Source organism: Solanum stenotomum, chromosome 10 (genome assembly GCF_019186545.1).
Source record: "Solanum stenotomum isolate F172 chromosome 10, ASM1918654v1, whole genome shotgun sequence".
NCBI lineage: Eukaryota > Viridiplantae > Streptophyta > Magnoliopsida > Solanales > Solanaceae > Solanum > Solanum stenotomum.
The window spans coordinates 3,087,765-3,115,711 of NC_064291.1; the positions used below are offsets into that span (position 1 = coordinate 3,087,765).

General features: G+C 36.4%; 2 protein-coding genes across 2 annotated transcripts; both read right to left on the reverse strand.

Annotated features, from left to right (window-relative positions):
• Window positions 1–243: 243 nt before the first annotated feature.
• Window positions 244–18,528, reverse strand: LOC125842124 (probable monogalactosyldiacylglycerol synthase, chloroplastic). The gene is made up of 8 exons (XM_049521331.1): window positions 17,763–18,528; window positions 17,318–17,490; window positions 14,461–14,622; window positions 14,243–14,384; window positions 10,736–10,960; window positions 10,068–10,130; window positions 9,853–9,927; window positions 244–667 (listed from the first exon to the last, which is right to left on the reverse strand). Exons 1-8 carry the CDS (start codon window positions 18,285–18,287, stop codon window positions 434–436), a joined length of 1,599 nt encoding a protein of 532 aa, XP_049377288.1. The 5' UTR covers window positions 18,288–18,528; the 3' UTR covers window positions 244–433.
• Window positions 18,529–20,605: 2,077 nt separating this feature from the next.
• LOC125842132 (uncharacterized) lies at window positions 20,606–27,080 on the reverse strand. Its single transcript, XM_049521343.1, has 6 exons — window positions 26,864–27,080; window positions 26,632–26,688; window positions 23,998–24,151; window positions 23,695–23,792; window positions 23,496–23,561; window positions 20,606–20,975 (listed from the first exon to the last, which is right to left on the reverse strand). Exons 1-6 carry the CDS (start codon window positions 26,990–26,992, stop codon window positions 20,943–20,945), a joined length of 537 nt encoding a protein of 178 aa, XP_049377300.1. The 5' UTR covers window positions 26,993–27,080; the 3' UTR covers window positions 20,606–20,942.
• Between the last annotated feature and the right edge of the window lie 867 nt (window positions 27,081–27,947).

The following is a 27,947-nucleotide window of genomic DNA, read 5'->3' on the forward strand; positions in this document are numbered from 1 at the left end:
AATAGGTCCTCATGAAAGTTTAGTATCGCAACAACAAATTTAACCAAAATTGAGGTATTTTTCAGACCCTTATCCCTATAACGAGATAACTAATTGCACGAGATATTTTTTTTTTAGTATGTTAAATGTACATGTTCAAAGATAATGCAGTAAGGATGGAAAATGACTTATAATAGAACACTCAGTGTAATTAAAGTTGACACTGTTAAAGAGTATCTTGCACGCCAACAACATACTCGGTGTAATTAAAGTTTCACTTTAAACCCAAGGAGTTCACTCTGAATGAATGTTTATCAGGGCAATGGTACATTCTACTAAGAATTCAAGCCAAAATTGAGTTGAAATAATAATAATAATAATAGAGCTAGCTTGCACACACCGAGTATTTCATTGGGTGCCTGCTATCTTCCACCGGCTAACAGACGCAAGTAATTTAAGTAGGACAATACTGTGGTACAAAATTTTTCTGTCTGACCAATTCATGCATGTCATGTACTATCTTAAATACAGCATCTGGCCTTGAGAGCCTAAGAGCATTTTGGGACATGATTCTGAGTTCATCTTGTTTGGGACCAAACCACTGCGAGACTATACTGGCTATCTTTTTAGGTGACTTTGAGTATTTCCCGCATCCATTCTCGATAACATATGGCACATTTCCAGCTTCCTGTTGTAGATCAAACATACAAGGATAAGAATTTAGAGGTTAAACGACTCCAAAGTTGTGCATAACAGGAAAACATCGGCCATTGACAACAGAAATGAACCTAGATGCTACTTTTTGGCTAACAAATCTATCTAATCTGCAATCAGGAAAGAATGACGTGGAACAACTGAAGTGCAACTTTGGAACTTAAATGGTGCATTTGGAAATAACTCTCGGAAATGAGAAGAGTTAAAAGTGAAGACAACATACCAAGGATGTAGATAGTTCATTATACTCCCAATACAGGAAGTACTGACTATCGAGTAAGAACAAAAGCAATTGTAACTAAGCTTCCAAAGTAGATTAGTTTAGAATAATAGCAAGAGTATAGGTGTGAAAATGGACTTGTAATCCTCTTAAAGCTCTTCCTCATCAAAGATGGTCTACCATATAGAAGAGACGAATCATGGTTATTCATGCAGTAAGCTCTTACATATTTAACAGACGTCTTAGACTCTTAGTAGTGGTAATACTTTTGTCACATCTCATATTTGAAAGTCTGCGCAGTTTTCTGTAAAATCAATTCGTTATATATCCATGTCTCTCTCAGTTCCACCCACCTTTTATAGTCCTGTCTTCTGTCTCCTCAAACATTAAAATCATGATCCATATCGATAGTTCGATACTAGATTACTTCACCATTGAAAATCTCCGGAACCATGTTTTCGGCCTAATTCAAATCCGCACTTCCAAAAACTAGCAGCCCATACACCAGATACCATGGAGGCAAACCCTTCAACTACAACCGTCCCATATATATCAGCATTTTGGAAGGCGGATGATACTTTGATCTTACTTCATGGTAATTAGAGTACTTTGTTACCATTTTTTTTTTTGAGAGAGGTAACAGTTTTGTGTATTAATCTTCAGCACTAAAGGCTGGGATCCCAAATTTACGTCATGGAGCTACATACAGTTGCGAGTACTCAAAACAAAACTAAACTAGATCCTACTTCATCTTACAAAGAACCTAGAATATCTATAACACCTATAGGATCATCTACATACTCCGAACTGCACCAATAGCAAAAAGTGATTATGCAATTCATTTTGATCCTGTGTAAGGGACTACTAATACTCTCAAAGCATCTCATATTTCTTTCCTTCCATATGGTCCACCAAATCACTGCTGGGACAATTCTCCATCTGCTTTGGTCTGTACTGCCACTGCCTTCAGCGTTCCAGCTTTCTATAGCCTGACTTGGCATGGTCCAGTTTGTGCCCCTGAAGCTGGTAAATAAGTGCCACAATTGTCTGACCACCTTGCAATGAAGAAACAGATGGTTGATTGTCTCTGCCTGTAGCTCACAAAAAAAACATCTAGGACACATATGTATTCCCCTCTTCATTAGATTCTCCTGTGTTAGTATCGCCTCTTTAACTACCAACCAAGTAAAGACTGCCACCTTATATGGAATTTTGACTTTCCAGATAAGCTTCCAAGGCAAAAATATGAGTTGAGTCCCCATTTGATTCAGGTTCTTGTAGGCAGAGCTAACTGTGAAGATACCTTTGCTGTGATGAATCCACCTAAGAGTGTCTTCTCCCTCTTTCAATCCTCCAAAATGGTCCAGGGTGCCATAAAATTCAGCTAGTCTATCCACCTCTCAGTCTTGTATCATCCTTCTGTATGTTAAGTTCCATCCATGGATGGACCAAACTTCTTGCATAGTGGCCCCATGTTGCTGATTCAACAAGTAGATGTCTGGAAAGAGCTGTTTGAGGCTGCCATTTCCTAACCAATTATCGTCCCAAAATAAAATCTTTCTTCCATTGTTTATATTGAATCTAGTTCTTTGAAAGAAACAATGCCACAAATTTCTGATTGATCTCCATAGGCTAATACCATAGGCAGAAGTCACTTCCTTAGTTTTCCAGTGATCTATCTTCTCATACTTGGCCCAAATCACTCTAACCCAAAGAGCCTGCTCCTCTTTAGGAAATCTCCACAACCACTTCATCATAAGGCTTTTGTTCTGTTTCTTCAAGTTTCTAATGCCTAACCCACCTTGTTTCTTTGAAAGAATTACAGTCTTCCATTTGACCGCTTTCAGTAAAGAGCCCTTGGCCTTATTTAGTTAGCTTACTTCTTAAGATACTTCAATGGAGAAGCCATCCTTAATCATGAACTTTGATCAGCTAATCAAGAATGAAGAGATCTTGTGGAGACAAAGATCGATCCCTGTGGTTGAAAGAAGGAGATAAGAATACCAAATTCTTCCACAAGATGGCTAATGCACACAAGAGATATAACAACATTGACCAACTTCTTGTTCAAGGGAATCTGATCAATGATCAAGAAAGGATTCAAGGGGAAATAGTGGAATTTTACCAAAACTTGTACTCAGAGAATGTCCGGTGGAGACCTGCCAGCAACTTCACAAATTGCCCAGGGCTGACAGTGGAGGGAATGGAAGATTTAGAAAGGGGATTTGAAGAGGAGGAGGTACTGAAATGCCTAAAGCAATGTGCAATTGATAAAGCACCTGGTCCAGATGGGTGTACAATGGGGTTCTACATCAAGTGTTGGGAAGTGGTAAAAAATGATATCATGAAGACCTTCCAAAATTTCTATGAGCAAGGAAGGTTTGAAAGAAGTTTCAATGCTACCTTCATAGCTCTTATTCCAAAGAAGAAAGGTGCTAAAGAATTAAGAGACTTCAGACCCATCAGTCTAATAGGTAGTATTTACAAGCTATTCTCCAAAGTGCTTACTGAAAGGTTGAAAAGAATGATGGATAAGCTTGTGGACTCGCAACAACTGGCATTCATCAAAGGAAGACAGATTATGGATGCTGCCCTCATAGCAAATGAAGTAATAGACTCCAGGGTGAACTTGAAGAAACCTGGAATCCTATGCAAATTAGACATTGAGAAAGCATATGATCATGTCTATTGGGGCTTTCTTATGGATCTGCTAGAGAAGATGGGATTTGGATGTAAATGGAATCAGTGGATTAAATTTTGTATCTCAACAGTGAACTTCTCTGTACTTATTAATGGTTCACCAGCAGGTTATTTTAATTCACAGAGGGGCCTAAGACAAGGTGATCCTCTATCACCCTTTTTGTTCCTCTTAGTCATGGAGGGACTGAACAACATGATTAAGACAGCAAACAGGGAAGGTTGGTTAAGAGGATTTGAGGTTGCTAGAGCTGGAAGGGATAGCTTGAAGATAACTCATCTTCAGTATGCAGATGACACACTTATATTCTGTGATGCTGAAGAAGAGCATCTCAAAATACTGAAACTGATCTTGGTAATATTTGAAGGAATGTCAGGTTTACATGTTAACTGGAGGAAAAGCTTCTTATACCCGGTTAATGACGTGCCAAACATGGAAATCTTAAGACAATCTTAGGGTGTGAAGTGGGTGCTCTACCAACTATCTACCTTGGATTGCCTTTGGAGGCCAAGTCTATGTCTATGAAAATCTGGAATTGATTGAGAAATGTGAGAAGAAGTTAGCAAGGTGGAAGTCCCAATATCTCTCCATGGGTGGAAGATTGACCTTGATAAACTCTGTGCTTGATGCACTTCCAACGTATATGATGTCATTATTTCCTATCCCACCAGGAATCATCAATAGGTTGGATAGCATCAGGAGGAAATTTCTATGGCAAGGGAACAAAGACAAGAAGGGTTACCACTTAGTCAAATGGAAGGCAGTGATCAATGAGAAAAGATTTGGGGGATTGGGGATCAAAAATCTATAGAATCAGAGTAAAGCTTTAAGAATGAGATGGCTATGGAAATATTCAAATGAAAATCGAAGTCTATGGGTTAGAGTCATTAAAGCTAAATATGAGGAGAACGATAATTGGATGACAAAGGAGGTCACTACTCCTTATGGTGTTAGCTTATGGAAATCTATCAGAATTTTGTGGAATGAATTCAAAGTTAATACCATAGTCAAAGTGGCAGATGGAGTTAAAACTGTCTTCTGGAAGGATGATTGGCATGAAGCAGGCAACATGGAGACATTATTCCTAGATATTTATAACTTAGTTTTACATCAACAGAGCACAATAGCAGAATTGTGGCCACCTCAAGGGTGGAATTTTGCGTTCAGGAGACACCTCAATGATTGGGAAATACCAAGAGTAGCAAAATTCTTCAGCACCATTGACCAATTCAGTGGTTTGAAGGCTGGACAAGACATCCTACAGTGGCAGGGAAATAGTAACGGGACTTTTAAAGTAAATGCAGCCTACAGGAAGATGAACCAACCAAACAAGCAGATACTTCGATGGCCTTGGAAACACATTTGGAAAGCCAAAATCCCACACAAAGTAGCTTGCTTTGTCTGGTTATTGGCTAAGGAAGTAGTGCTGACACAAGATAACTTGATGAAAAAGGGGATCCCTTTATATTCGAGATGTTTTTTTTGTGGGGAAACTGCAGAAACAGTGGTTCATCTATTTATACATTGCAAGGTCACAAGTCAACTATGGAGATTATTCCTATGTCTCAAAAACATATCTTGGTCCATGCCAGGGAAAATCACAGAAGCATTGCACAGTTGGGAAGAAGCAGGAGTTCACGCTAAAAACAGAAACAACTGGAGAATTGTACCTGCAGCTATATGGTGGACAATATGGAAGGAGAGGAACCTTAGAGTCTTTGAGAATATGGAGAATACTATATAACAAGTCAAAATGAATTGTATTTTGACTTCATGTTTTTGGTGTAACCAGATATACTCTAATGATATTGTCTCTATCATTGATGTCTTAGACTCATTATAAGGATAGGATTGTAGATTTTGAGTTCTTTTATAAATATGGTTTCAGTACAACCCATGTACTGTGTTACAGAAATAGAAACAGTTACCTATGTCAACAAAGAAAGATACTTCATACCATATTAGTTCTCCTTAGATGGAGAAAAACTGAACTTACAAAGGGAACGACCATAGTGGCTTAATCTAGATAGAGATATAAACACAGCCGGCTCATTTCACACGAAAACATGGTAGAGAAAAATCTGGATAACCAGTCTACGAAGAAACTGGTCTGGTCTAGGCCTAAATACCAAGCTTGGACTGGTTTNATCTGCGCTTCTAAAAACTACCAGGCCATACACCAGATACCATGGAGGCAAACCCTTCAACTACAACCGTCCCATAAATGTCAGCATTTTGGAAGGCAGATGATACTTTGATCTTACTTCATGGTAATTAGAGTACTTTGTTACCATTTTAAGCTTTCAGTAAAGAGCCCTTGGCCTTATTTAGTTAGCTTACTTCTTAAGATACTTCAATGGAGAAGGCATCCTTAATCATGAACTTTGAGCAGCTAATCAAGAATGAAGAGATCTTGTGGAGACAAAGATCTCGATCCCTGTGGTTGAAAGGAGGAGATAAGAATACCAAATTCTTCCACAAGATGGCTAATGCACGCAAGAGATATAACAACATTGACCAACTTCTTGTTCAAGGGAATCTGATCAATGATCAAGAAAGGATTCAAGGGGAAATAGTGGAATTTTACCAAAACTTGTACTCAGAGAATGTCCGGTGGAGACCTGCCAGCAACTTCACAAATTGCCCAGGGCTGACAGTGGAGGGAATGGAAGATTTAGAAAGGGGATTTGAAGAGGAGGAGGTACTGAAATGCCTAAAGCAATGTGTAATTAATAAAGCACCTGGTCCAAATGGGTTTACAATGGGGTTCTACATCAAGTGTTGGGAAGTGGTAAAAAACGATATCATGAAGACCTTCCAGAATTTCTACGAGCAAGGAAGGTTTGAAAGAAGTTTCAATGCTACCTTCATAGCTCTTATTCCAAAGAAGAAAGGTGCTAAAGAATTAAGAGACTTCAGACCCATCAGTCTGATAGGTAGTATTTACAAGCTATTCTCCAAAGTGCTTACTGAAATGTTGAAAAGAGTGATGGCTAAGCTTGTGGACTCACAACAACTGGCATTCATCAAAGGAAGACAGATTATGGATGTTGCCCTCATAGCAAATGAAGTAATAGACTCCAGGGTGAACTTGAAGAAACCTGGAATCCTATGCAAATTAGACATTGAGAAAGCATATGATCATGTCAATTGGGGCTTTCTTATGGATCTGCTAGAGAAGATGGGATTTGGAGGTAAATGGAATCAGTGGATTAAATTTTGTATCTCAACAGTGAACTTCTTTACCAGCAGGTTATTTTAATACACAGAGGGGCCTAAGACAAGGTGATCCTCTATCACCCTTTTTGTTCCTCTTAGTCATGGAGGGACTGAACAACATGATTAAGACAGCAAACAGGGAAGGTTGGTTAAGAGGATTTGAGGTTGCTAGAGCTGGAAGGGATAGCTTGAAGATAACTCATCTTCAGTATGCAGATGACACACTTATATTCTGTGATGCTGAAGAACAGCATCTCAAAATACTGAGACTGATCTTGGTAATATTTGAAGGAATGTCAGGTTTACATGTTAACTGGAGGAAAAGCTTCTTATACCTGGTTAATGAAGTGCCAAACATGGAAATCTTGAAGACAATCTTAGGGTGTGAAGTGGGTGCTCTACCAACTATCTACCTTGGATTGCCTTTGGGGGCCAAGTCTGTCTATGGAAATCTGGAATGGGGTGATTGAGAAATGTGAGAAGATGTTAGCAAGGTGGAAGTCCCAATATCTCTCCATGGGTGGAAGATTGACCTTGATAAACTCTGTGCTTGATGCACTTCCAACGTATATGATGTCATTATTTCCTATCCCACCAGGAATCATCAATAGGTTGGATAGCATCAGGAGGAAATTTCTATGGCAAGGGAACAAAGGCAAGAAGGGTTACCACCTAGTCAAATGGAAGGCAGTGATCAATGAGAAAAGATTTGGGGGATTGGGGATCAAAAATCTGAAGAATCAGAGTAAAGCTTTAAGAATGAGATGGCTATGGAAATATTCAAATGAATATCGAAGTCTATGGGTTAGAGTCATTAAAGCTAAATATGAGGAGAACGATAATTGGATGACAAAGGAGGTCACTACTCCTTATGGTGTTAGCTTATGGAAATCTATCAGAATTTTGTGGAATGAATTCAAAGTTAATACCATAGTCAAAGTGGCAGATGGAGTTAAAACTGTCTTCTGGAAGGACGATTGGCATGAAGCAGGCAACATGGAGACATTATTCCTAGATATTTATAACTTAGTTTTACATCAACAGAGCACAATAGCAGAATTGTGGACACCTCAAGGGTGGAATTTTGTGTTCAGGAGACACCTCAATGATTGGGAAATACCAATAGTAGCAAAATTCTTCAGCACCATTGACCAATTCAGTGGTTTGAAGGCTGGACAAGACATCCTACAGTGGCAGGCAGTGGCGGAGCCACCTTACAATGAGGGGGGCCGACCCCCCTTCGGCGGAAAATTATATGATTTATACATGGTTAAAATAATTTTTTAGGTATATATAGTAGATGTCGAACCTACCTTCGGCAACTTCGTGCATCTATTTTTTTAGATTTTGAACCCCCTTACTGAAAATTCTGGCTCCGCCACTAGTGGCAGGGAAATAGTAACGGGACTTTTAAAGTAAATGCAGCCTACAGGAAGATGAACCAACCAAACAAGCAGATACTTCGATGGCCTTGGAAACACATTTGGAAAGCCAAAATCCCACACAAAGTAGCTTGCTTTGTCTGGTTATTGGCTAAGGAAGTAGTGCTGACACAAGATAACTTGATGAAAAAGGGGATCCCTTTATGTTCGAGATGTTTTTTTTGTGGGGAAACTGCAGAAACAGTGGTTCATCTATTTATACATTGCAAGGTCACAAGTCAACTATGGAGATTCAAAAACATATCTTGGTCCATGCCAGGGAAAATCACAGAAGCATTACACAGTTGGGAAAAAGCAGGAGTTCATGCTAAAAACAGAAACAACTGGAGAATTGTACCTGCAGCTATATGGTGGACAATATGGAAGGAGAGGAACCTTAGAGTCTTTGAGAATATGGAGAATACTATAGAACAAGTCAAAATGAATTGTATTTTGACTTTATGTTTTTGGTGTAACCAGATATACTCTAATGATATTGTCTCTATCATTGATGTCTTAGACTCATTATAAGGATAGGATAGTAGATTTTGAGTTATTTTGTAAATATGGTTTCAGTACAACCCATGTACTGTGTTACAGAAATAGAAACAGTTACCTATGTCGAAAAAAAAGATACTTCATACCATATTAGTTCTCCTTAGATGGAGAAAAACTGAACTTGCAAAGGGAACGACCATAGTGGCTTAATCTAGATAGAGATATAAACACAGCCGGCTCATTTCACACGAAAACATGGAAGAGAAAAATCTGGATAACCAGTCTACGAAGAAACCGGTCTGGTCTAGGCCTAAATACCAAGCTTGGACTGGTTTCAAAGTTTTCTCTGACTGCAGAGCCAGACTAGACGTGTACCCAATAAAAAAAACATTTTAAAAAACTTAGATGGAAAAATATGAGTTGATGATACCAAGATGAAATCAACAACTTTTCTGAAAGTTGAAGATGTCATAGAAGAGTTTGGAAGTCAGTTCAAAAAATAAATAAAGATTGTTATTTGTAGTATTTTCTGAGATCATATCGTCATGAAATAATCACAACATTTCCTTTGGAATCTTCAATGTTGATAATATTTGGTGTTTGAATTTTATTCCATTTAACCACTTCATTTGTTTAAGTTAGTAATATTTTGAGGGAGGATTTCTTCACTGCTATTTTAAAGTGAATTAATTACCCTAACTTTGCGGGTAGAGAGGTTGTTTCCGATAGACCATCCTCTCAAAATTAATGGCAAAGATTGAAAACGACGATTCCAACTTCACCGAATTTATTGACTTCCAAGAAACCTACTCAAGATTTTGTTGAAACAAAGGGGAAAAAATCCAAAATTTGTCATTGTTTCAATTTGCTGAACTTTTACTCCCCGGCATAAATTTTGGATCGAAGCCTTATTGAATCAGTAATCTGAAGTAAATTACACATAAGAAGCAAATTCTTTTTATTTTTTCAAATGAGCTGTTTTTCTCCCATGGATGACACAAGTGATAGGATGGTTACTTCTTAAAAAGGTATTCTGATTAAGCACAAGACAAATAAAAGAAACTCAAAGAAAAAGAACCAATAACATTGAATACTCAATATACCTGACCAGCAATGAAACCATTAAGAATTATAGGCAGTCCACGAATCATGGCTTCCGCAATAGTCCCTGGACCAGCCTACAGACAACCAGAATAATCAGAGTAGTCTACTTTTTTTCTTTTTTGATTTTGAGGTGTGTGTGTGTGGGTGGGGGGGGGGGGGGGNTTTTATTTTTCAGTTTGTTTTAGTGAAAACAGCTTGAAAGAAAGTGACAAACCTTGGTAATAATGCAATCACAAGCACCCATGCATTCCTCCATTTTAGTGACAAACCCCTTTACCTGAAAGGTGACAGAGATACCCTAAGGAGACGCATAAATGTTTGAACATGTATATCTTTAGTCAAAGATATACTACATACATTGGTAATTTGGTATTACAAGTCAGTCACTCACATACATCTGCAACTCACATCTAGGAAAATGTTACTCTAAGTAGATTAAAAGGAAAACCACAGTGCTTAAGTATGAAAATTGACGATAAACCCTAACTTAAAATGTAAATGGACGATTACCGGCCTTCGTGTCTTTACGTATCCATAACCAGCCTGTATGTGATCACTGACTTATTATTTGAGTAAAACTTGATAAGGATGGCTACACGTGATCTAAAAATATAATTGTAAAAGTTTATGATACATGGTAATCTTAGTACACCAGTCAAATGAGAAAGGTGTAAAGGGAAATCGCGTGAAGATGGAGGTCTGATATCAACAATAGAATGGTGTGATTATGGGATACCATGCTTACCACACCAACCAACATGAAACAGGAAAAAAAAGGCCTCACAATTGAGTGTTTCTTAAGAGATACTCAACAATTTCAGATAATACAACAAACAGATTAGTGTGAAAACATCAGGCTGGCAAAGTTTCAGTGACTAATACCTGAACAGGAACTTTCCACTGCACTGAAGTCAATCTGTTGAAAAGCTTCTTATTGCGCCCGCATATTATTAGGACCTGACCGATTGGCTCCCCTATAGTTTCATCATACAGTGCATCTCCAAGTGCTCGAGCAGTAGCCTCTATTGGACCCATTCCTTCTCCACCACCCATCAGTAGTACTGCTGGGAGATGATCCTCCATTCCAAGTTCCTTCCTCAGTTCAACCTAGAATTGGATAGAAAACAGTCTAAAAAGCACTGATCATGTGGGAGATGGTGCAAAGAATATGAGAAAATATAAGAGCCCAATAATAAGGTAAACATTCAGGGTTAGGGATCAAGGATTTGGCGCTGCATAATAAGTGTCTACTTATGAAATGGTTATGGAGATACACACAGGAGGAACATGTTCAATGGAAGGATGTGGTCAGTGCAAAGCATGGGATACAGAGTCATTGGTGCACCAGTCTTTCAAAAGCACCTTATGGGGTCGGAGTCTGGAAACACTTAAGCAAGCTATGGGAGAAATTTTCTCAGCATAAGCACTTCACAGTAGGGAATGGACTTCATATCAGATTTTGGAAAGACAAATGGCTTCGCAACACAGTTCTGATGGATGATTATCCAAGTCTTTTCAACTTAGCCAGGGATCCAGACTCAACAATTTCTCAAAATAGAGATGGAACAACCTGGAGCATTATGTTTAGAAGGAATATGCAGGATTGGGAGTTTAATGACCTGATCAAACTACTACAGACTCTACAGAGTTTCTCTCTCAACACTCAGGCAACAGATCAGTTCAAATGGGGTATTACAGGAGACGGGAATTACACAGTGAGTGCAGCCTACAAGCAGTCAAGAGCATTTAATGCAGTCACTGACCACTGGCCATGGAAATTAATTTGGAAAATCAAGCTACCGCCCAAGATCGTCTGTTTTTGCTGGACTGCACTATATGAAGCATGCCTAACTCAAGACAACCTCTATAAAAGGAAACGCATCATTGTGAATGGATGCTACTTATGTCAGAAAGCAGCAGAGAGCAATAGGCACCTTTTTCTGCATTGTACTGTTACAGCAAAATTGTGGAACATGTTTTACTCTCTTTTTGGACTCAGTTGGGTCATGCCACATAGTATCAAAGAAGCTTATGAGAGTTGGTGTTGCTGGAAAGTTGACAGCACCATCAAACAGACTTGGAAGATGATACCTGCAGCAATTTTTTGGAGTATTTGGAGGGAAAGGAACAGAAGATGTTTTGAAGGTCTATCAACTCCTTTACATTCTCTCAAAGCGGAATGCCTTATGTGTCTGTACAGTTGGGTTAATTTGTCCTATGTAGATTCCCTTGATAGTTTTTCAAATTTTGTTGGCTCCTTAGTTTTAGCATAATTGTACTTGAGCCAGCAGACCAACTGTTTTTGCTTCTACTTTTGTAACTAATTTGCATCTTCTTGATGCCTTCAATGGAACATTTACTTCATCAAAAAAAAAAAGGTAAACATTCAGTCACAAGTGAATGAGGTAAGATGCTGGCAAAGGATCTCTTTAAAATGGCGCAATTTGAGAAAGTTTTTTACTGAGCACTGGAAAGAGTTCTATTTACACCCCAGTCCTAGATCTTATTGCAAATTCACAAATCCTTATTTTAGTTGGACGCTCTACCACAATGCATCAGCTGATCCTGTTGTACATTTATCCAACATAGAGGATTAAGATCTTTACAGTTACATAGTATAAGAAACAAAGCAGAGCTCTTTGCAATCTGAAAGTTCTACCCGCAGAAGGCCAGAAAAATTCATCACTTATAGGGTCACAGATAAGAAGGGAAATATTCTAGCACTCTCTAAACTTTAAAATGGAATACAATTTTCATGAAGAAGAACATTAGAATATGCTTGAGATTGGTCTTTCCTGAAGTCTAATTGATCCTGGACAAAATTGCTTAATATTGATCTTACTTGAAGTCTAAATGATCCTGGACACAAGTAGAAGGGGGTTTGGAAGGTTGTAGTGCAGGCATGGCAGAGGTAATGTTTGATAATTACTTTACCATTGAGATTCACTACAATGACTGTCAAATAATCAATGTAGTCTTTCCAGTTTTCTTCTTTCAGGTGATCTGGATTTACACAAATAAAATACAAAAGCAAGTAAGTTTACAGGGTAAGGAAGCGGCATCGCTTTTCAATATATTCATTGCTTAAACCAAATTCAAGTCACACAGCCAAGAGTTTATCTTCGAGGTAACAGCCCCACACCCCCTACAATTGCTATTCTTTCCACTTTTTTTCCTAATGATTTGGTAAATTCCACCCCAAACTCCCCTTCCCAGCAGCCAACAGTGGTCATCCCTATCATAGTGGATAGGAATGGTAGCACATAAGGAGCTAATCCACAAATATAAAGACTGAGGCACCATCAAAAGCTCTTACTGCAACAAGCAATCTATTCAGTTCAAGTTTATCAACTATCAAGGATGTGATGATATCTCTAGCTGCTTATTCAGATCACATTTCAATATAGACTCATGCAATATTAAGCAGCTGGGTGATGCTTAACAATCCCTGTGAACCACTGAGCAGCTGGAACAGATCCAGCTTGACCAAAAGCCAAACCAAATGGTGGGATACCATTCCTGCATGCATCTGGTGGAGAATTTAGAGAGATAGGAACTCCAGATGTTCTGAAAATGACTTGATTTCACTATTTTTATTCTGGTGTAAAGAAGCATATGAAAATGATGCTGAATCAGTTTTAGATCTTATGCCCTACAAGAATAGGATAGGGATACTCGGAAGTTCTGGATTTGGCAACTGATGTACATACTTTTGCAGCATTTCTTGGTGCTGGTTTAATATAATTTTTACCTTCTCAAAAAGAAAATGCCTCATGCAATAGAATGCTGCAATCGGTTCTCTCATTCCTCTATCCTGTATAGTATGGCTTGTAGAGCAAAATGGCACAAGAAGTATTTAAAGACAACTGAACAATAGCATAGTGGAAACGAGAGGTTGGAGGTCCGAGTAACCAAGGCAGCAAAGTGATAAACGACCACTGTTTGGGCAGAACATAATGGGGGAGGGGATGGTGTTTACCATATCAAAAGGAACACATCTTTGCAGCCTAAATAATCTCACTCATAATCTGGAGGAATGTTCTCAGTTATACTCTGGATATATCTACACACTCTGTAGTGTCAATATTGCCTCTTGGCATCTTAAAATTCACCTATGAGATGGCACTGTTCCATTCACGCTTCTACACTCACTACAATTAACAAAACACTGCAAAATGCCAGAGCTTTGTTTTGCAACACCGAAACATGAAAGAATAGATTGGATTGGGACGTGGATGGAATTAATTATTCTTAATGCAAATAAACACCTACTCATAGTGTTCAATAAAACATAAAAAATAAAACTATGCATAAGATACAGAAGTAAGATTGCAGGGCTCCCTATTTCCATGCACCATGGGAAAGAGGATGTAGAGGAATTACACCTACCTTGGGAGGAACTGGCTTCACAAATGACGGTCGTACAGGAAGCCCATAAACTTTTATTTGAGATGAATTGAGACCAGCCTTCAGTGCTCGTTTTGATACCTCTTCTGATGGACAGTAGCACCTAGTAACAAGTTTGTGAAACCTAAATATGAAATTGCAAAGCAAAATTAGTACAAGGATCAAAATAACAGAATGGTTGAATAACTAATAAAATATACCATGTAGGATGGCAAGTGCTTAAATCTGTTACAACAGTGGTAAATATGATTTTCTTCAAGAGACCTTTGGACCTCAAAATGCGAAGAGGCACATGCTGCATTAGAGGATGAACACTGATAATAATATCAGGCTGATATTTCATTAAACCTTTAGCAACCTCACTGCACAAAGTAGGAGAGAAGGCTTGTTATACAACTGAAGCTGCTACAAGGGAAAATCAAAATTAGTCAGCTTACAGCTGGGTGCAGATATGTATATAGACGTTCAACCAGTCCATGTTTATACTAAAGGCATGGAAGGAAAAAATTCAACAGAATGTCATAAGAGCCATAATATTAAGAGAAGAACCAAAAGAAACGATTAACTGAGAAATAGGAGAAACATAAGTAGAAAACTGATAGTATCGTACCACGCAAATTATTACAACAATAACATACCCAGTATAATCCCACAGGTGAGCTCTGGGGTGGGTAGAGCGTACCCAGACCTTACCCCTACCTTGTGGAATAGAAAGGTGGTTTCCGAAAGACCCTCGGCTCAAGTAACACATATCAAGTCAATTAGAAAAGAAAAATACAGAATCAAAGAGGACATAGCAAATATATCGTACCACGCAAACTACTGACCAAAAAAACTGCACCATACGAATTGAGTCACACATAAGAAGTAATTTGTATTATGTCAAGAGGATTATATACAGGTCATTTAGACAGGCAAAAAGTGACAAGACTCTTGGGGTGAGAAGCAAAAGCCTGACACTAATGAAGCATACATTTTACAAAAATACAGATTCACCTATTTATCTCCTTAATAACATATTCTTTTACAAATTTATCCGTTGTCCCAATAGGTATAACTATGAAAAAAGTAATGACTCTTCTTGATTGATGCAAGGTTATTGTCAATGAAATAACTATTCAACGTGGTAATGGCATTTGGAAGATGGTTCCTTTATCACAGGATAAAACTACAATTAAATGCTTTTGAGTGTTTATAGTCAAGGTAAGCCAATTCAAGATGAGAAAGTTAATCGTTTTAAAACTAGGCTTGTTGTCAAATGACACACTCAAATAAATGACTATGACTATTTTTTAATAAAGATATATGGCCTAAACTATTATGACATAAGCTCAGCCACTTGGGCGAATTATAAGGGGGCATCCATGTCCTCTCCAGAGTCCACAGCACAATGTACGTGGTGTATGGCCTTGAGCTTGACTATTATGATACTGTATCTCCAATATCTAAAATTGCATGGCCTTCTATCCTTATCTCTAGGGTAGACATGGTCCACTAGAACCTCCATCTTATTTCAAATGATCTTTTCTTATAATGGTGCCAGTGGTATTTGGACTAACTTGCACACACTTTAACTATTCCACCAGGTACTTGCTACCTCCAACCGGCATATATACTAAAAAATCTACCCTCAAAATCTTAGACAGATGGAAAGGAATCCTCCAGTATTTTTTGTCTTTGCTGGAATTTAAACCTTAGTTTTTGAGCTTTGTATCCACTTTATTGACCACTATGCCACACCCTTATGTTCAAATTAAATGACCATTTAGCAGATATCCTTACAAAATCGCTTCAAAAATGCTGCCGCATACGTGTCGGACTCTCCAAAAATGTTGTCACACACGTGTCAGATCCTCCAAAAATACTCTACTTTTGATCTGGATCAGACATGCACCCGTCGACATTATTGAAGAGTCCGATCAACATTAAGGAAAAGACCATATAAGGAGATAACTCCTCATTACCTCAACCAACATGAAATATGTAACGTCCCATGCATGTCTAGGGCAAGACATCTGGGGTGCAATAATATACCAAGAAAGAAAATGGGTCTGGCTTTCATACTATGAAAAAAGGACGTTGAACCTAATTCTACCCAGCAACTAGCTTGCTACAAAATATTTTTTAAGTCTCCCACCTTGCCACTAATGGACCTTTGACTTTAACCGTGAAAAGCACCAAGTAGGCACACTGTAGTTTACAGTAGAAGGAGGTCTAAGTTGGAATTCAATAGATTATGTGTATCCATATTTTGAAAAGAATATGGCTTCTCATTGGGGTGAACATCCAACTTTGAAAGTAAAATACTCCATACCTTACCTCACATTGTTCTTTCATTTTAAACGGTAGATGATTGTTTTTACCAGCACTTTTCAAAAATATAATCAATCACCATAAATTGCAGAAACCAAAACAAAAGGAAAACACCTTATCACTTAACAATGACAGAAGATGAAGAATTAAGGATGAACTCCTGGCAATGGACCTTGAAATAAGACCATAAGAGGTGGCTTGTCATTGAATGATAACTAGCTACTTGATATAACAAATTTGCTAAAGCCACATGTGAATATGTACCAATGTTCAAGTTCATGCTCTTGATTCAGTTAAATGCTATTCAAAAGGGATGCAGAAAGCAAACACATAAAGCCTGATAGTGATATAAAGTACATCTAGCTCTCAGCACATTTAAAATAGGGATGCAGATTGCAGAATAGACTTTACCAATATTCTTAAAAGAAAAGTATACCAAATTCTCTTTACAACAAATGTCCTACAGTAACTATCACAACAAAATAGACAACAGATTCTTTTTGATGATAAAAGAAAAAAGAACCTCACCATATCGAAATATAAAACATCTTGCAAAACAAACACTGCACTATGATGATGAAGGAAGGACTGCATATTTGTTGTGAGATTTACCAACAGTTTTTTTTGAGAAAGTTAACATAATATTTACCAACAGTTTCATCAATCAAACATTCAATCTTAGTCAAGGATATCATTGACGCTAACAGATTAAGGGATTTACATAATCAAAAAAGTCATTCTTACCGAGCAATAAATGTAGATGTAGCAGCAAAATTAGTTTGATGAACTAAACGAGGAGCAGTAGCATAATATGTCATTCTCCATAGAGAGCCATGTTTCACTAAGAAGTTGTAACTCCGTGGCAATTGGTTGAAAGGCCAGGGTGTATGTTCTGCCCACAAATCAGTAATAAACACCTGCAATGCACCCTCTTTAAATGGATATAACAAAATCAGACATACTCATATCTCTCATTCTTTATCACATAAAACACACATAATTCCATGACTTATTAGCATAGTCCTCGCAGCAAGTTCAACCAAATTCAATGCTTTCAGTTCAGACAATATATATATACAGATAATACAAACGTAAAACTAATAGTACTCACTCTGAACCCACTGACTCTAAATCGTAAATCGTCTAAGCTTATTACATGAGAAGTCAATAGGAGTCCATCAAAACTTACCTGATATTTATCTCCATATTCTTCATTGAACGCTGCCCTAATAGCTTCAGCAGAGGCTCTGTGACCACCACCAGTATCACTCATCAAAATAAGTATCTTTTTTGGAGGTTCTGATTCGACACCATTGACAGGTATCCCCTCATTCTCCAGTACACTCCCCTCTTCTCTAACCCCATTGTTCTCCCCACAATGAACCCCTCCACCAACTGAGGCAAACCCAAGAGGAATTTTCTCACAATGGAATCTAATAGCCTTGTTAAACTGAAAAAGTGCTTTACTAATTCTTGATGAAGCACTTCTACTACTAATACTCAAACTCAATAAAGATACAGCCTTTGGCTTATTCATGCAATTCAAAAAATCTTTCTTTCCCCTAGAATCAAAATACAAGTAATTAGACAGCAAAGTTGAATATGCATCTAAATTACAGTTACTATTTGAGTAATTGAATACAAAGGGGGCTTTTTGTGATACAACACCAAAAGGGTTAGCAGATTCTTGAGTCACAGAAGAATGCTGCATCATTTTTTCTCTTCTGTTATTGCAAGGGGTTGTAAAAAGAAGTTCAAAATCAATTTAAAATCCAAAAGGGTCCTTCCATATAACATAAAGATTGGATTTTTTTCTTCTGGGGTATCAAGAATGCTACATAACAAGAAAAAGTTAGTATACAGAGAGAGAAAAAGTGTCACTAATAAAAAAGCCAAGTAATATGAAAGATACTCTCTGTGTTTTGGAGGAGGCTGGAGAGCCACAAAGAGAAGATTTAGGGGAACAAAGAATGTAATATGCTGAGGAATTTTTATTTCTTTTAAATACTCACACAACAAAAATTGAAGGCTAGTTTTGCTGGCTGCTGGCTGGAGTTATAAAGGGGTTTATTTTAATTGTGTAGCTCAAATTCGAAATAGTCGGGTTTGATATGGAATGTGAAATAAGAAAAACGAGTTATAAACTTATAAATTATAATAGAATTAGTTAGGCAGAAGTCAATTGTTCTATTTTTTATTTTATATAAAATTTATTTCATTTAATTTTTGTAAATATGTCCGTTTCAACACTGAATTCAAGAAAAAAGAATTTTTTGAAATTTAGAATTTATAAATAAGTCATAGAAATTTATGGCTATTATTCTTATAAAAAAAAAGTTTAAAAATAAATTATTAGCACTAAATATAAAAAGATATTATTCTTTTTTAGATCGACTAGAAGGGGGAAAATACATAAATTGAAATTATAGAATGTATGAATTAATTTATACTCCCTCCGTCCACAATTGTTTGTCAGGGTAAGGTCATGCACATCCCTTAAGGAAAATTTAATACAAGGTGTAATTTGACTAATATAACCCTACTATGTCAAGAATACCAAAAGTCCACATAACTTTTCAATTGAACTACACAATCATGTATTAAGGGCAGAATTGGAAAAAAGTGACTAATTATTTCTTGATTGTTTAAATTGACAATTAATCTTGAACATCTATTTTTAGTATACCTGCCAAACAATTGTGGACGGAGGGAGTACCTTATATAAAATTTAGTTATGTGATATTGTAAAATAACCATCAAAGCACAGTATTTAATGTATTGAATTTTATATAAAGCAATTACCAACTATAATATTAACTATATAAATTTTAGTGTATGCATTTTTTATTTTTTTTTAACCACCAATCAAATTATCCTAAATTTTTATTTTTATTGTGAAAAAGAATTTAGTTGACCAACATTACATTGAAACCAAACACAAATAGGATTGGTCGGTGAAGTTTACCACATTGACCAATTGAGTATCCATTGGAAAAACAAAAAGTAAATGCTTTGCAGTTGCACATGTTCAATACATATACATATTTAGATAATCAGGCCGGTTTTCGAAATGCCTTTTTTGGATATTTTTAATGTCTCGGATTTTCGGCAACGTGAAAAGAAGACGATTAATTATCTGTTTTCGAAAGAGGTGATTTGTACTTGCTTCGATTAACTTCTGCATAAAAATAATGTTATCTCATATCAACATAAATACTTGACAACTCTATTTGTAATACCAATAAACAGAAAGTATTTAATATGTTTGTTTTTACTGAAATTCAAACATAGATATCATGGTACTCAACCCATAATTTTCCCCTAATAACTTAAGTGAGAAAACCAAACTTTTATTTTTGCTTTCATTTTTTCAGAATGAACAATAAAGCTTTGCAAAGAAAGTATATAAAGTTATAGAATATGGAAGATATTTTTATAAATAAACAATCTTTTCTTAGAAATATAGCAATGTATGTTATTTTAAATATATTAATTTAAACACAGAGTAAAAAATAATTTCAGCATAATTAATCACAACTCAAATAATGCCTCTTGATCACACGACAATAATTTTATGAAAATTTTATCCATTGAAACTCGACATATTATTTGGATCAACTATCTTTATACAGNGGAGGGAGTAGTAAAAAATAATTTCAGCATAATTAATCACAACTCAAATAAGCTTGTGTTCACAACTCAAATAATGCCTCTTGATCACACGACAATAATTTTATGAAAATTTTATCCATTGAAACTCGACATATTATTTGGATCAACTATCTTTATACAGAGTATAATCTCACAAATGAAATATAAAAAAGTCTAATCATCACCATATTATATGATATAAAAAAATATGTAGATGTTGAATAAAAATCTTTAGAAGAAAGTACTAGGTAATATATTGACCCAAAAAAAGCAACATGCATAAAAACTGAACAACATGTTGATCATGTTTAAGTTTTAGAGTTGTTAAATGTACAGTATAAAGTGGTCTACCCATTATATTGAAGATGCTAACAGTCAATGATAAATACACAGAATTTGAAATTGATGTGGGAATGCTTGGAATTTCAACTATCATAGATAAGTATTCATAGCTATATGACATAAAAGTGGTCCCTTAGAAAACATTACTCCAAAAGAAAAACATGGCTGCAAGAAACATAGGTTCTTGAGAGGATAAGCAAGATAGGAATCTGATCATGCAGTTTGTGAGACGATAATGATAGATATCGTGAGAGAAATGAACGATAAGTATCTCGTGTTTTATCCTCAATTGCATCAAGAAAATATTGTCAAACTACTGCTTCAAGAAGTGTAATTTCTATCTTGGCCAAATTCAAGATCTTCTGTCTTGTTTAATTCAAAGGAAACCTCCACCAGAATACTCAACCTCCTGCATTTCAACGACTCCAAAACGTTATGAAAACGAAAAGTACTAGGACAATAAATTCATGAATGATTTTCTTAAACAACCACTTCCAAACATAACAGCTAGAGAAAACGCATGGTGGATAGAACAGTAATAAAGATTAAAATCTGCATAAAGGTAGGGAATACAACAGAATTGAAGGACCAATATGTGCAAAGGAAAACTCAATAAGGTATAAAAGTAGTTCTCAATCACACCAACTTAATGAAAACATCGGAAGATGCAAAATTTGTTTTTAGGAAAAAGTGAGAAAAAGATATAGATTACTGAGAAATTGCAAACATGGTTTATTTGTTTCATTTATTCCTTATCTCTAAAATTCTATTTCTTAATTTGAATTCAATTTTAGATCCACCTAAAATTTCGTGAAAAAGAAGTGAGTAGAAGAGATGTACTGGTGAGAGGTTACATGGGACAAATTAACAGATTTATCTAAGTAGAATCAAATGCTGGGTAGAATTGGATGTGGAGATTGATAATACATTTATCAGGCAGACCAGGTATTTTGAGTGTTAGAATCTTCGCCTTGCAAGTCGGGTGCAACTCTTTCCTCTAACCCATCTACCCACATACTTTATGTCCCTGTAACAAGTGCCGACCAGTGTCACAGGCACCGCCAAAGTGAATAGAGTACAAAAGGAACTTTTCATGATGCGGCAAGGAAGTTTCATTGGTCAATTGAGAGACGGTTACAACTCCAAAGAGTTTGGATCACCTTGAGTGAAAGATATTCCAGTTGCTTAACAAGGCCGTATCCGAGAAATGGATATAAGATATTTAGGATAGAGGAGCACACTCTATGGAGGGATCTCATAGTGAAATCTACAGAATTTTGAACGGATGGGAAGGTAACATCACTTTCAGGGTAGGGGAAGTGTGCAGGGTCAGGTAAGGGGCACAGGTAGTAATAAATAATGCATTGGGATTCATGTGTCAAAACATATGCATAACCTTGTCAGTAAGTGTTCAGATGTTACAAGAAGGGAAAGTTCACTGTAATTAAGGTTTAGAAGAACCTCCGGGCTGGGAGGTAACAAAATTCTAAATTCTAAATGAATTTCTTATAAGCAGAGTTCTTCGCATGACAATCAAAATTCTTGGAAGTAGTAAGTGGGAAACAGTGGGCTGCTTTCTGAAAAGTCCTACTACAATAAGCTCTTGATTAGACACATTTGACATAAATCAATTGGGATCATCAGGATGTCAATGTGATTAGAAGAGAAACAGGTGATTCTGACTGCTGAAAACTTGAGGACAAGGAGAACTACAAATGCCAGATTGGTGTGTTGTTTAAGAGTTAGTGAGCACGGACTACCTCCCCGTACATTATCAGATAGCATCTTGCTCACACTGGAAATCTAGAAATGATTTGGGCTACAATTGGGGATTCCACACACTGTGAAGGATGAGTTTTTCAGCTCAACATTAAGAAAACGGAGGATAAGACGAAGAGTGTGGGATGTTGCTCCAGGAGTACTCATGTGTATTGTGTAGAAAATGTGAAATAAGCTTTTGAAGGACAAAATGTTTTTTTTTTAATAACCGAGAAATCCGTCTGTGACCCGCCCTTTGGACCAATCACAGCCTTCTAAACTCAGTGGATAATGGGTCCGCCTCTCTACCCTTCTCCACTTAAATACCAGGCTTTGCTTTGCATGGTGTGGGGCTTGAACCTGCGACCTAAGCCACAAATCCTNCTCGCTCACGCTGGAAATCTAGAAATGATTGGACAACAATTGTTGATTCCACACACTGTGAAGGACGAATTTTTCAGCTCAACATTAAGAAAACAGAGGATAAGACGAAGAGTGAGGGATGTTGCTCCAAGAGCACTCATGTGTATTGTGTAGAAAATGTGAAATAAGCTTTTGAAGAACAAAATGTTTTTGTACAGTAGAGGATCTCTTATCCCCTATTTATTTTTGGTACACCGTGAGGTTTCAATTTGCATAGAAAATTCGATGTTTTTCATGAAGAATCATTTTATCAGTAAGTTCTATGCCTTTTTATAAACACTTGTATACGAAAGTGTTTCCTCCCATAAATAATAAAAATATATATAACCTTTCAAGCAAAAACTTCCTTTGGATTTACATTATTATATGGACCACATATATTCCACTTCCATAAGCTGGAGCAGGATGACTGACAATGACTGGGTGGAAAAGTAGAACTGCTCAGCCTGATTTACCCATATTAGACAAGAATATGTCGCATCTCTTTCTGAAACAAAACAGAGTACACAATCTTTATTTGGATTTTCATTATTTCATGGACCACATCAGTTCCATTTTCTAGGAGCTCGATGACAATGACTGGGTGGGTAAGTAGAATTGCTCAAGCTCATGTACCCATATTACACTAGAATATGCTAATATCTCTTTCGGAAACATATTTCAAACAGTATCGACCGCCTAAGATTTCCAAGCCTCAATTCATATATGTGAAAAGGAGTTGATATACAACTAATTCTAAAAATCTAACCTGGGCAGGTGGCAAGGATGAAACCCAATCTGACGCATGAGTTGGAAGAAGACCCAAAGTGTTAAGCTGCAAAGTATACACAATTCCATGTTAGCAAACCACTTATCAGAGAACTGATGTCAAATAACATGTGTGGAATAGATGAATATCTTCAGAGAACTTATGCTGAATAACATGTGTGAAACAGATGAATATCTACCTTCCAGACGCCCAGTCCTAAACCCACTAGATTGAGCGCAATAAATACTAATTTTGGCCCAAGAAGATCCACTTTGCTGTCCTTGTAAGGCTCAAAAACTGCCCCAGAAAGGAAACATTAGAAGAAATAAGTAAAAGGAAATAAAAGGAGGAGCCAAATCAAGTCATAGCTTAATTCAGCAAAAGTACAAACAGTAATTGCCTAAATTTGAGACAAATTTCAGCCAAAAAATCCATCTCTAGTCAGAGTTTAACTACACAAGTATATAGCAGTCAATTCAATAGTTTCTGATATGATGCTGACCTTTCCCAACTCCTTGAAGAGCACTGACAGGCTGCCACAGAGCTGAAACTGTGATACCAATGCTAAACAAATGAACTGTGCTTCCGGCCATCCACATCATGAAACCCATCATCATCAAATTCTTGAAAGGTGCTTGTGCCACTTCCCATGCTTTCTGTTCCAACGAATATCAAAATTAAGTACATGATTGTTGTGAAAAGTGAAGCAATGGAAGAGCTCCTGATATATAGAGTTTAGGCTCCATGAAATACAGAATATTTCCTAATTATAGAATGCCTAATGAGTACATAATCATCTTGAATATCCTAATACCTATGCTATAAATCTAAACATGTACAGCAAACCTAATCACCTTCTAATAGTTGTAAACCGGAATTGAGAAATAATCAACTCATAATACAGGGAATTTCGACTATATAACTGTTGGAGAACTAAAAAAAGGTTAATCTAATACATTTAGACACACTCAAGAAATCATAAAAGCAGAACATCGGTCTAGGAAAGATATTCTTTTCAGGGAATTTCCAAATGATATCTTCATTAGAGCCCACATCTTCACAAGTTTTCAAAAATGTTGCTGCTCAAAATAGCATGAGGTCTCTACTTTGAATTTGGGCTGGACAGGGAATTATCTTTGAGGGCCTACCAAGAGTTTGGTCGCACTGTGAAAAGCAATCAATTTTATGGTTAAAATAAAAGTTTGGTTTCAGTGTTACACATCAATTTTCAAAAAGATGTGCCTATTTCTTGGTTAATTTTCCAGTGAAAAAATCTTCACAATTGTGTAGTGTATAGTTCTGATTCTGTAAAATGCTTAATTTTCCTTTATGGTGCTAAAATTTGAACTGGGAACTTTACCAAATTATGAGACTAGCTTCTCCCTTTTCTCATTATAGAGTTTCAGGTCATCATAAATACATTGTTTATCAAGTATTAATCTTATTTCTACTAAACTTCCCTTAAATCTTTGTCGAAAGCAGCAAAGTTCTGCATGTTAGTTCATATAATAATACCTAGCTTTTCCCTAAAGAACCAACACTACAGTAATGCATGTGAAAAAGTCGACAAGTTGAAATCCTTTTCCTATCTATGTTTGAATTCTTAAGGTAAAAGCAAGAGTTTCTACTGATTAAAAAAAAAGAGACAAACGAGAGAGGTGAAGGAATAATCTCAGGGTAGTGAATGCAACTAAATTGATTCTCACTCATGTTCTCTCAACATAGATTCCTCAGAAATTATTCTTTAGTGTGAGCAATTTAATGTAATTTGCACACTATAATTTCCCCAAATCCAATTCATGGCACAACACACGAGCTTTGAAGTTCCTCTGAGTTGTTTTGGTACTTACACTACCGATCCCAGTATAATGACAACTCAAAGTTCTTTATATCCCCATTGTATAGTGCTTTCTGCATTCAAGAATCCAGATATCCAATATTACCATGCTTTATCAGTTCATTAACAATGCCAGAGTAGCAGATCCCAATTCCATCACTCTTCAACTTTATATTAAAAAACCATATGATTGTAAGAAGATACCAAAGCCTTTTCCTGTTCTTAAATTAGACACACGCACACACTGAGCAGCAGCAGATATTTCAAACAGTCAACTTGGTGCATGGCAATAGGCAAGGATAATACTATAGTACACTCAAATCAAAAGCTAATACATGAATGCAATGAATCATAAAAGCAGCAATACCATACTAGTTGTGATTCGTCATGGTTTGACTATTTATCACATTGACAGTCAATCTATGGAACTTAAAACCGTCTAATGACAGTTCACTACCGTTAATCAATCAAGAGGGTTGTGAAACTGCTTAAGGTTATCTATTGTATCACATACTTTTGCATTCTGTCCTCATCTTTCTTCTTACAGTAAGATAAAGGGTCAGGCATGGTGGGTAGCCACGGCCACTCATCCGCTGAGCTGGCCAAAAGAAGCAAGCAAAGAATCTTACACTGAAAAGCCTATTCCTATACTAGAAAACTATTAATCAAAATACTTAGAATGGAATAAATGACGAACAAACATTTTCTTTGAAGGTTCCATGTTTCCTTTAAAACAAGTCAACAATCTAGTAACAAATTAGTAGAATTAGCACAACAACAACAACAACAACATACCCAGTGAAATCCCACTAGGTGGGGAGTAGAATTAGCACATAAAGCTATATAAAAAACAAACCCATCACAACACAATCCTCCTAGATTGGTACCACTAACAAAGATATATCACAGATCATCGGTGTACTCACAAGTCCTTTGCAACAAATGCTACCAATTTAGTACAAAAAAATCTTTCAAAAAAAACTCAACTACTCAGTTTCAATTTGTTTGTTTGGTTTTGACTCAACACAAAGTTTAAGTAAAAAAGACTTTCGAATCTTGTGGTCTAAAACTAAAAATATGTAGAACGTATCAAAATGCCCTTTAAGACGGACAAATTGAAACAGAGGGGAGTATACATATATGGGCCAAATGGGTGTACTGGCCCTCATTACCCTAGAGGGGAATCCAGCCATGACCACAAACTATGGAGCATTCATTGACATAACTCGAGTCTTCCTATCAAAAAAATCATTATAAAACAAAAAATACAAACAAACAAAAAAAAATCAGCTTTTTTACCTGGGACTTCCAATTGGCTTCAGCATTCTTCTTTTCACGACTCAGAGTTGAATCATCCTAACAAAAAACATAAACATCGCGTCTATTAAACTCAAGTGAAACATGAATCCAGCGGCCGATCCAGAACACAAAAATTAAGCACATATATATATACAATAAACCGCACCCACTACAAACCCACAAGCTCTAAATCAACTAATCGTGTATAATTTCGGGTAAAGCAAAAAAAAACCTGATCTTGAGAAGCGCGAGTGAATCCAAGTGGATCAGGGATGTCACGGGAGGGAGGAGAAGTAGAATTATCTGTGAAGTCCACTGCCCATCTACGCCCCATACCCATCACTGCTTTACCTTTATCCATGGCGATTTTTCACTTCATACACCACAACACGCACACTGTGTTTCGTTGATTGATGAAATTTAGGAGTTTTCGCCTTTGGGAGTCTTCTGTTGGTTTTATAAGGTGGAGAATGTCACAAGGGTAAGAAATAAGAGGGGCAAAGTGTAATTGAAAAAAACTATGAGGATTGAAGTTGATTTTTGGGAAAAAGTTAGTTGCACTTTGCACATGTTTACACTGATTTGTTTGGAGGATTGTTACGTATTGTTTCTTGATATACATTATGTTATCTATTATCGATTATTATAATGAATATAATATTTTATAATTATATCGTGGTTCATCACTATAGAAAGTCATTCATAAGGCTACTTAAAATTGAATTGTAACTGAGGCAATCGTGAAATTGGTTTATTGATGTTGAGTTATTGAATTGATGAACTTATTTAAATTTAAATTTTATAGTTAATGGTTTATTAATATGGAGAAAGATTACTCAAATTTCTTATTGTATAAATCGTTAACCCGTTAAGTAATATTTATTTACACTTTTACCCCTTGGTATATAAAGTGTATATTATTTATTTTAGAGCCTCATTTAGTATTTTGTTGCTCCTTATATGACCTGATACATATTTGTATGTTGAATTTCTTACTGGTCTACCAGTTAGTTGAATGGGATCATAACCTACAAGTCTTCACTTCTTGTGTGTATAATATATCGATATATATAGTATATTTTAAGTTTTAAAATGTTAAGTTGTTGTATAGGTGAAGATTTGTTAAATATAAAAATGTTTAAGTAGAACAAGAAAAATGTTTCGTTTGATGAGTGAAAGTGAAAAAGGGAATATGAAATGATTGAGTCAATACACCACGTATTAATCACCCGATAATTATGAACTGGATACCAAATCAATGGATATCTTATTGATTAAGCCGGATTTTCATAAATATAAATTAGTAAGTAGTTAAT

Coding starts and splice junctions, on each gene's coding strand:
- LOC125842124 (XM_049521331.1), bottom strand. CDS start 18,287: ATGATGCAGCATTCTTCTGTGACTCAAGAATCTGCTAACCCTTTTGGT. Junction 14,623..17,317: donor ACATCTACATTTATTGCTCG/GTAAGAATGACT, acceptor TACTTTGTGCAG/TGAGGTTGCTAAAGGTTTAA. Junction 10,131..10,735: donor AGTGGAAAGTTCCTGTTCAG/GTATTAGTCACT, acceptor GTCACCTTTCAG/GTAAAGGGGTTTGTCACTAA.
- LOC125842132 (XM_049521343.1), bottom strand. CDS start 26,992: ATGGATAAAGGTAAAGCAGTGATGGGTATGGGGCGTAGATGGGCAGTG. Junction 23,793..23,997: donor TCTTCAAGGAGTTGGGAAAG/GTCAGCATCATA, acceptor TTTCTGGGGCAG/TTTTTGAGCCTTACAAGGAC. Junction 20,976..23,495: donor CATCCTTGCCACCTGCCCAG/GTTAGATTTTTA, acceptor GTTGAAATGCAG/GAGGTTGAGTATTCTGGTGG.